Source organism: Mus musculus, chromosome 19 (assembly GCF_000001635.26).
Source record: "Mus musculus strain C57BL/6J chromosome 19, GRCm38.p6 C57BL/6J".
Taxonomy (NCBI): Eukaryota; Metazoa; Chordata; class Mammalia; order Rodentia; family Muridae; genus Mus; species Mus musculus.
Window position 1 is genome coordinate 38814930 of NC_000085.6, and position 10762 is coordinate 38825691.

General features: G+C 42.7%; 1 protein-coding gene across 2 annotated transcripts in view; it reads right to left on the reverse strand.

Moving 5' to 3' along the window:
- Positions 1-5381, reverse strand: part of Noc3l (NOC3 like DNA replication regulator) — a 32190-nt gene extending 26809 nt beyond the window's left edge. The window contains exons 1-3 of one of the 2 annotated variants that reach the window (XR_386499.4): positions 4164-5381; positions 3009-3216; positions 654-786 (exon numbers count right to left, since the gene is read on the reverse strand). Coding sequence is in view for 1 of the 2 variants with exons in the window: in NM_021315.2 (NP_067290.2) it covers positions 654-786; positions 3009-3216; positions 4164-4172 (350 nt within the window). In the remaining variant the exon portion in view is untranslated. The remainder of the gene's footprint in view (positions 1-653; positions 787-3008; positions 3217-4163) is intronic. The other variant, NM_021315.2, reaches the window with a different exon arrangement.
- Between the last annotated feature and the right edge of the window lie 5381 nt (positions 5382-10762).

A 10762-nucleotide genomic window follows, 5' to 3' on the forward strand; every position in this document is an offset into this window, starting at 1 on the left:
GGTTTATTTCATCTTACAATTGTCCATCACGAAGGGCAGGGACTCAAGGAAGGAACTGAAGCAGAAGCTATGGCAGAGCAGTGCTTACCAGCTTGCTCAGTTTTTCTAACAATGCCCGGGATCACGGACCAAGGGATGGCACTGCCTACCGTGGGCTGGGTTCTTCCACATCAAATTTCAATCAAGAAAATGTCCCACAGGCTCGCCCTCTTGACAAACCTCAATCTCCAAAAGTATTTACATTATGATTTATAACAGTAGCAAAGTTAGTTGTGAAGTAACAACAGACGTGATTTTATGGATGGGGGCCACACCACAGCACGAGGAACTGTGTTACAGGGCCGCATGAGGAAGGCTAAGAATCACTGCTGTAAGTCAATCTGATGAAACATTTTCTCTTCTCTCCTTTCAGATTACTTTAACTATCATTTAGAAAGTCTGCTGTAAACCAGGCATATAATCCCAGCACGCTGAAGGCTGAGGCAGGAGGACCATCAGTCATAGTACACACACTGGGCTCCAGAGTGAGAACAGGAGTCTCGTATGTATTAGGGCCTGGGTGATGTTCAGAAACCACGAGGAAAAAAACAAAAACAAAAACAGAACCACACTTACAACTTTGTAATTCAGTCATAACTCAGATGAACTATTACCTAGAAGAGAGATCTCTTGTGAGAAAAGATGCCTTTTGTCCTAAATCCTTCATCAGCTGTAGGTCATCCTCGTCCATCATATCCAAAGGCAGGGCTTCTTCCTCCTCGTCCTCCTCCCTCTCCATCCTTTTAACTGCTCCACCAAAAAGAAAAACACAAGTATTAGAACTGTGCATTTTCCTACTCTATCTATTACCTGCTCTCCCCGCAGTACTCCCAATGAAGGCTGGGTGACAAGCACCTAGCATCTTCGTATCTCTGATTCCTGAAATCTAAAAGTAAATGTTTCCATGCATTCTGAACTGTCTCTGGGCATCTGAGAGCCAATGGCTGAGTCCACTGGCACCTTCTCACCTCCAGTGACTTTTGCTCCATTTCATCTGTCATCTCCAAAGGCCAGGTCCAAGCCTGGATGCTCACTCTGACTGCAAGCGTCTGTCCTCACAGTGTCATTCAGTTAATTCCAGGGCACTGTCTTACTGACTACGGATAGAGAGCTTTATTCCTTCAACCACTTGCTGTCCTATACACCAGTGCTCTCCTTTTACTCCCTTGCTTAGACTGCACGGTAACACCTCACCCAGCCTCCTGCTAACACACTTACACTGCATGGTAACACCTCACCCAGCCTCCTGCTAACACACTGAGACTGCACAGTAACACCTCACCCAGCCTCCTGCTAACACACTTACACTGTATGGTAACACCTCGCCCAGCCTCCTGCTAGCACACTTACACTGCATGGTAACACCTCACCCAGCCTCCTGCTAACACACTTACACTGCATGGGTGACACCTCACCCAGCCTCCTGCTAACACACTTACACTGCATGGTAACACCTCACCCACCCTCCTGCTAACACACTCAGACTGCATGGTAACACCTCACCCAGCCTCCTGCTAACACACTCAGACTGCATGGTGACACCTCACCCACCCTCCTGCTAACACACTCAGACTGCATGGTAACACCTCACCCACCCTCCTGCTAACACACTCAGCAACTTTTCCTTCTACATTTAAGTTACTCATGTCTATCAAAACCCCAGCCTCACTCGAGTCATTCGAACTCTATCCGCTCATTGTTCCTGTTCCTCTTAACTCGACTCTTTATTTTTACATAAATACACATAATTATATATTAAAAAACAGTAACAACTAAGTGTCCCAACCCCTTTTGAGTGCAGAAGAGTCAACTGTGAACAAAACACTCTTACTGTCTTCCCTAACAAAGCTCACCTTCCTCGTAGCACTAAGACTGATAAACACTGCATAGAAGAAAACCCCTAATCTAAACTAATAATCCACTCCTCAAACCAGAAACTTGGTGTGTTTGTTGATCAGCTTTTCCTCTTCCACTGAATCCCCTTTTTCTCTGTCGTCACACTTCTAACTCCCTCACCTGCCTCGTTTCTCCGTCATCCAAGGACCTGGCCTCCCACTTTAGTAGAAAAAAGTCCTTCAATATTTTCATATCAAATTCAACAGCGTTTGCACCTGCCTTTTTCTTATATTCCTCCCTCTCTGGCAACTTCACTTAGATTCTAAGTTGCAAAAATAAAGAAATCTTTTGCTTTTCTTTTATTAAGGAGCTATTAGCATATTACACCTTTCAGATTGTAAAACTTAGAAGAGATCTCTGAAAGTATCTAACCAGCTAACTCATTGTTCCTTGATTGGAGATTGAGTGACCAACCAAGACTACATAGCTAGCAACAAAAACCAAGAGAAGATTTTTTTATTCCTGATTCCCAATCAAATGATCACTACCCATCACGATAATGCTGCATTTGGGTCAGACTGCATGGAGGTTAAGAGAAGGAGAGATGGCTATAGAACAATGAACAGTTACATCAGCTAGAGAACTGTCCTGACTTTAAAATGATCATATTTTTCTGTTTTGAGGAGCTGGGGTCCTTAGATGGTTCTACAAAACAACCGAGACTATTACAGCTGAACTTCACCCCAAGTGTACAAGGAGAAAGAAAACCACAAGTTTAGAAAAGGAAATACCTACTGGCAGCATGGTGAAGAATGGAGCAAAACCAAGCAGGCTAACCACGGCTAACTCTCAGTGGATGGGAAGCCGGCAGCCCTGATGCGTGTCCCGAAATTTACACAGCTGCTCTGAGCATCCCCCAAGTACATTTTCAGATCTGCTGTCTATGCCAACGAAAAGGAGAAGCTAGTTTTCTCACAGGGCATATGGTCTTGCATTGTTTTCTCATACTTACTGTGGTAAAGCATAAAAGACCTTACCTAGACCTACAAGGATCTGAACACAGGACAAGTGGACACTAGAAAACAAGTCACTTCCATGGAGAACATTCCAGCGTAAGTGAACACTTTCGTTACCTGGCCGTTTGCTCTTTGGGTCCTCCAGCGGAATGGGTTTTTTAGACACAGCATCTTTTACAGCTTGCCTTAGTTTCCTCTGCTCTTTTCGGTACTTCTTGATGGTACTTTGTTGTTTAAATTGCTTATTTTTCAATTTGTTTTCAAGTTTCACTTTACTAGTTTTTATCAACTTGCGAAAGCTTGGGACCTGCTTTTTATTTCTTCTCTAGAAAACAACAACAGAAGAGACACTACAACTAAGAAATTCTGATTATTTTTAAAATCAGGTGAAGGAAAACTCTTTATAGATTAAATAAAGCAAATTTCAAAACTGTCTCACAACCACGGGTCCTGTGTAAGAACTAAAAACCAATGCACGGCAGTAAGCAATCCTACAGAATGGCACTAGAGCATCAGTTGCTCCACACGGGATTTCCCTGTGATCTGAATCTAGTCTCTCACGTGTGCAATCTGAAAGCAAAACATTATGAATCTCTTCTCTGTGGCAAACGGTCATTCAAGGCTAGTCTAACACTGGTACGGCAACACATTCAGAGCAAAATAATGGATGCCTTTAGCAACTGACATTCATTTGTCGGTTTATTATTTACAAAGCACTCACACTTCCCAACACCCTAAATAATAATAATCCTCACGTCATTCATAAAGAAGCGAAGGTTACAGAAGTTATTCCAGCGCTCTCGCTGGTAAGTGCTTTGTAATCCAAATCCCAAGGCTACTTCTAAATTCCCTCTCCATCTGGGAAAAATCACCAGCCTTCCTATCACCTTACACTTTAAGGAGGAAACAGGCTCTCTTCGGGTTCAGTGTCTCACAAAACAGGTTCAAGGAACTTTAGACTTGCTTCTCGTGTGTATAAGATTCGAGAGACAGTTTGGAAAACCCTTCAGTCTGACACCATTCGGTGGCAGGGCCCGGTGCTGGCCTCGCATCTGCAGCCTGAGGTCGTGCTTGGGCGTAGTGGGCGAGGAAGCAAAAGCCCCAGTAATGACCCAAAGTGGATGGAGCATAGATCGGCTAGGGAGCACCAAGTTAGGCCACCGCCCCCTATACCAGACTCAAAACCTAAGGGAAAGATAAGCCAGGCAGAGGGAGACCCTGTCAACCCAAGCAGCCACAACTCCCGGGGGCCGGGGTTCGGACAGCACTTACCGCCTTCATCCTTAGGCCTGCGAGGAGTACCACAGACAAGATCACTCGGACAGAGGAACACGCAGGAGCCGGGTGGAAAAGACACACGTGCACTGAGCGCAACCTTTCCCAAACCGGAAGACGCTTTCAGCCTCTCCCCCTTTCTGCCGCCGGAAACGGGAGGCGGGACTTCCTCTTCGGGCGGCGGTGCGTGCGCCCCCTGGTGGCTCTGGTCCCGGGCTCAGTCTCTCACGGACTGACCCTTGTGAGAATCGCTGAGGCTGAAGAGTGGGCGAGTGGGCGTCCCAGCTGAAGGACTCAAGCAGGTTCCCGCCCGGATTCCTTTTCAGTCCTGGAGAAGACAAAAGACGAGGGCTTGGCGGTTTTGATCGCCGGCGTCTTGTGGCTCCGCCTGTTGCGGGTACTTCGTCTTCTGGATCTTCTAGAGGGCAACCGCAGCTTCTTTATTGGAAGCCATCCCTCCACAGGCACTGGGGCTTTGAACCGAATGATGAAAGATCTCTCACCACCTTCCACCAACCGAAAGTCCACACTTAAGTTTAGGCGTGGTGGAGCACGTCTTTAATCCCAGCACTGGGAGGTAGAGGCAGGTGGATCACTGTGAGTTCGAGGCCCGGTCTACAGAGCCTAGTCTACCCAGTGTAGTCCCTGTCTAGAGAAAAAGTCTATGGTTTTACTGTGGAATCGTTTTTTCTTTGGGTTTAACCATTATATGATAAAGTACTATATTGGTGAGACTTGCAGAATTAGGATTCTGTTACCTTTTTGGTAAAGATACTATCTGACTGAATCGTTAACTCTTCCAGGAAGATTTAAGCATCGCAAGAATGTGTATTTTAAGTACTTGTCTCCCAAAGACCTTTTCCTAAATTAAAAAACAGAATAAAACACTGGGCAGGAGAAGTGGTTCAGTGTTTAAGAGTGCTTGCTGCTCCTCCAGAAAGTCCCGGATTCTATTCCCAGCACATCCATCTCTGAGGACCTCTTCTGACCTCCTCAGGCAGGCACTCACCCACACATATATACAAACAAAATAATAAATTATAAAAAACAATAAAAATAAAAAGTTAATCACAAAGATGAACTTGAGGCTATTAAAGGTTTTTTAAAAAAAAAAAGAAAGAAAGAAAGAAAGAAAGGAAGAAAGAAAAAGAAAAAGAGACGCCGTTGTTATTTGACTGACCCTCAACTCAATATGCTCCTGTCTCAGTTTCCCAAGTACTAATTATAGAGTCACCATGCCCAGGGTTAAGTATATCGTTCTTGAGCACAGCCCTGACATTGTTGGCCTCACAGTTCTGAGCTGGTGAGATAAGCCAGAAGAAACCCAGGGGCCACTGAGATCATGAACAGTGGTAATCTTACAAAGACTAGTCCTTTCTGCTTTTCACCTCAGAGAAAAATGCCTTCTATCTGGCATCGTCTTTCCACCTCCCTTCTAACTTTCTCCCTGTTCTCTCTCCTTCCACACCCTGTCTTGGAAACAGCAGAGCCTGTCTCACTGTTAGATTACTTCATCACACTAATTGGAAACATCAGCCTGTGCTCTTTCTTACCAAGCCTGTGGCTGAATTCCTTCCCAAACATATCAACAGTTACTCCCACTTCTTCAGCTTGCATCTGGTTGTTCCAAGGATGAGGTATCCCCATTTCTATTCAAAACTAACCCCATGTTTCTTGCTCTTTGGTCAATCATCTTGCCCTCTGCCTTTCCCTAACATTTCCTTCCCAGTTAGCCTATCCCCGTAGAGCTTTTCACTATTTTTTTCTAGTGATGTTTTCTCCTTTTAATTCTTGTTGTGACTTTCTCTTTCCAAGGAAAAATCATCATTGTGTTTCCACTTCCTCTCCTCTGTCATAACCAACCCTGCGCTAGCCTTTTATGTATGAGTGTTTGCCTACTTGTATGCATGTGCACCACGTTCGCCTGGTACAGGTCAGGAGAGGGTGTCAAATCCCTTAGAACTGGAGTTAGGGATGGTCGTGAGCAACCAAATGGCTTCTGGGAATTGAACCCTATGTCTCTGCTCTAGACCACTGAGCTATTTCTCCAGCCCCCTATGCTAGGTTTTTGTTGTTTTTAATAAAAAGGAACTTCATCTTATTCTTTGCCCATTTTATACTTAAATTTATAATCAAGTCAAATCTTTGGGTCATGTTAAAACAGCTTGTTGCCACACACAGTCTCCTGTCTTGAAATCCAACAGCTTTTTGTTTGAAAGCAAGTTTGAAAGTGGAAGCTTTCATGATCCCTGCTGACTTAGTGCAATTGGCTTCTTGATCCTGTGCACTGCAGTTTATCATCAATTTAGCTAACCAGCTCTTAAGCCTAATTTATGCTTGCTTGTCTTCTTGGCTTACTCTAAACTTTTCTGAATACAGGTTAGCAGGGATCAATGGGCTATGCCAAACAGTACTGAAAGAGTTGTACTGAGAGATTCCAGTGAGTCCTTTGGGGAGATAGGTTCACCCATCTGAATCTTCCTGTGATCGTCCATTGAAGCTGGTCATAGGAAGATAACCAAATTGTAGTTTTCTCCTAAGTGTATCCAGTGTTTCCCATCTTTAGCCTCTCTGTGTTACTTGGCTACATTTGATGCTGCTTTTTCTTCTGTCTTCTCTTTCTCCCCTCCCCCCACACCCCCTCTCTGCATTAGAATGTGGATGCCCTTGGCTCTCCCAGCCATTTCTTCCTCAGGATCTTCTATTCTCTCTCAAGCTTCTTCAATGTAGGAGGTATTCTTTGCAGCACTATTCATTATAGCCAAATTATGAAATCAGCCCAGCTGATCATTGAATGAATGGATAAAGAAGATGTAACTGAGACTAGTGGCACAGATCTATTATCCCACCTACTCAAGAAGATCAGGCAAGATTGTCACAAGTTCAAGGACAGCCTTGATAACTTTATGAAACTTCTCCAAAATTTCTGTTTAAGGTTTGTTTATTAAATGTATGTACATATGTGTATATGCCTGATGTCTGTTGGTGCCCCTGGGGTCCAGAAGAAGGAGTCAGATTTCCCTGGAGATGGAGTTACAGCTGATTTTGAGTCACCAGACATGAGTACTGAGAAATGAATTCTGCCCCTATGGAAGAACAACAAGCACTCTTACCCCTAAAGCCATCCTCCAGTCTCATGTCTCAAAAAAAATCTTAAAGTAAAAAGAGTATTGGATATATAACTTAGTGGAACAGTCCTTTCCTAGCACATGTAAGATGTAAGGCCCTAGGCTTAATACTCAATATCACACATACATACATACATACACACACATACACACACACCACAGAAAGAAAGAAAGAAAGAAAGAAAGAAAGAAAGAAAGAAAGAAAGGAAGGAAGAAAGGAAGGAAGGAAGAAAGAAAGAGAAAGAGAAAAGGAAAAAACAAAATGTATATGGAACAATGTTCAGGTATGAGGAATGAAATTATGGGCCTGAAGAGATGGCTCAATAGATAAGAGCCCAGACTGTTCTTCCAGAGAACCTGGGCTCAATTTTCAGCACCTACATGGGAGCTCCCGTCTGTCTCTAACTCGTGTTTTAGGGGATCTAAGACACATACACATAAAATAAAAAGAAATATTTTTTAAAATTGAAGGAATGAAATTATATTATTTGCAGTAAAATGGTTGGAACTGGAGATCATCATATTAAAATTGGGTGTGCTCAGAAAAATATCATTTTTTTTCACATATTTAGAATCTTGAGTTTTAAGGCATTAAAGTAGAATTAAGATGAGTTGGGAGGGATGGAAAGGCTAAAGGAGCAAGTAGTGTAAAGTGTGCTGTATCCATGTGTGAAATGTCGGAATGAAGCTGATCATTTTGTACAAATCATGAACCTTAGTAAAAATAAGGTAGAGATTCCAGCATCCACCAAGGGGGTCAGAAATCAGAAACCAAAACTCCCCTCAGTGATGCTGGTTACAAAGTTCTGGTCTCTGAAACTATGAGAGAATTACTTTCTATTGCTTTAAGTCACCAAGTTTGAGGTAATTTGTTAGAGCAGCCAAGGAAGACTAATAACGCTAATATTTCTGCCAATGCCCTTGGAGATAGGACAATACTTCATCGCACGAAGGTTCATGAAACGATTGAGCTCAATCTACAAGCAGCCCACTCACAATCACACTATCAGGGTCCTTCTCTTTCTGGTCTCACTTTTATATCCTGTAATAATTAGTGGCTCCTGGACTTACCTTCAAAAAAATTATTTACACTCAAATGCTGTATTCTTTCCAGCATTACTTAGGTTACAAGTCTAAAATCAAGGCATTGACATAGTCGGTTCCTTCTTAAGGACCTCTGTTCTCTCATTTCTGACACTTCGGACATTCTGTAACAGTTAGCAACCCTTGACAGCTTTTGGCTTGTGGATACTCCAGGCTCTGCCTCCATCTTTATTTAACATTTTCCCTTTGTCTCTGTGCCTTCAGATGGCTGTCTTCCCTTATAACACTTAATTGGATTAAGGGCACAACCTAATGACCTGAAATTAAATAGGTTATCTCTGCCAAAGCCCTATTTCTAAGAAAGGTTACATTCTTAGGTACGTCCATTTAGAATTGTTAACATCTAGTGTTATTCTCCCCTTATCTGCAGAGGATGTATTTCAAAACCAGAAATCAAAGATATTATTGAGCCCTAAGTAGGTTTTCCCTATGAAGACATAAGGATTATTAGCTGTGCACACAAGGAAAATAACAGAATAACTAATAACATATTAGAACAAGTATAACAATGTGCTGTCATAAAAATTATATGAATATCATCTCTGAAGTGGGAGGAAAAACTACAGATGACGGTAAACTGCTGTGTCCTCTCTGCGAGAGGGAGGACATTTCATGCTATAACTAAAACCATTTTTATGATTTCTCATATATCTGCCTTGCATACTGACCTTCCCACCATCCCTGAACCCTTCACTTTCCCCACAGATCTGTCTCTCACATTCATGTCTGTTCCTTTTGTGATCTACCAAGATTAACCTGGGCCATCTGTGTGCTCAAAAGTTTGTAGCTTGCCCAGCGGTGGTGGCGCACGCCTTTAATACCAGCACTTGGGAGGCAGAGGCAGGCGGATTTCTAAGTTCGAGGCCAGCCTGGTCTACAAAGTGAGTGCCAGGACAGCCAGGGCTACACAGAGAAACCCTGTCTCAAGAAAAAAAAAAAGTTTGTAGCTCTCTGCTGGAACCTGGTGGGCTCAGCAAAGGGTAGCCAACGAAAAACAATGATCTAACCTCTTCCAGAATCTTTGAGAGCCATGTGCTCTGAAGTAGAAGTAAAAGGTAGGGCCCTGTGAGCCCGCTCCTTTCCTTGATAGGGCTGGTCATGGGGTAGGTACCTACAACTAATAGGAGTTAATGAATATCAAGCTGTGAGATTTGAATTCAGAGTCAAACCTAAGACAGCTTGCATACTTCCACTTAATTATTTAAGCACTTAATGTTTCCAAACTAACTGTAATTTATTTTCTCTTATTGTCAATAATCTTATGAGATAAACATTAGTTCCACTGAATTGATATCTTTCTATGTACCCCCTGGTTAGCCTTGAATCTGTGACAATTTTCCTTCCTTAGTCTCTTGAGTGCTGGAATTCTAGGTAGGAGTCACCATAGCACACTAATTAATTTTTAGTTAAGATTTGGGACATTCGGTATTATTCTGAATTACAGATTCACTGGGAAATGTGCCAGTCACATTGGAGAGAGTAGTTTTTTTCAGCAAAAGGGGGTCAGATATCTTTCTCAATCTGCAGTAATGTAGGCAAGGGAAAAATTAAGTTGAGATTTTCCTAGGGTCATGATATTTGTTCCTTCTCATTTAAGATTTGTGTTGATAAACTAAACCTCGACTTTCCTCATCACATACTTGCATGGGCAGTTAAGAGCCGCTCTCTCTTCATTGGTTTTCAAAATCCCTAGGGAAGAGAAGGTTGTTCCACGCACAAAGTTATGAGCTGTTTCTGAACAACCCTGGGGCAACACAACGTCACAACTTCTTTACCCTCCCTTTTGCACCAGACTCTGGTAGTTACTGTCTGTGAAAGAATGTCTTTCAAACAAGGATGTATTGTCAGCAAGTCTTCACTCTCATGTTGCTGGTAAGTATAGTTGATCCAGGAAGACACTATAGAGTAAAACTAACATCTAAGGTGTCAGCATCTTTCTCACAAATCCCACAGTCCACCCCTGCTCCTTCTAATGCATTCTTTCCTAAACCTATCATCAAAGAGAAGTCCTTGCCCTGGTTACAAGTTAGGAAACTGGTCTGCTCACACGCTTAGCAGAGGGTATTCTGAAGATCAGCTTTGCTGGAATTCACAGTTTTAATGTTTTCCTTCATTTTCTAAGCTTATGCTATTAATTGCATTTAAAATTCACTCTAGCAAATAAATAGACACATAAATAAAACAGACATCTCTATAATATGTCAAACAGAAAGAGAAGATACAGCTGGAGAGTTCCTTTAACCCATAGGAGAAGAGGAAGAGGAGGAAGAAGTGTGTGTGTGTGTGTGTGTGTGTGTGTGTGTGTGTGTTACCTGTGTGTAGAGGAGTTCAGACCACAACTTGTGGTCATCAGTCTTCTACCAT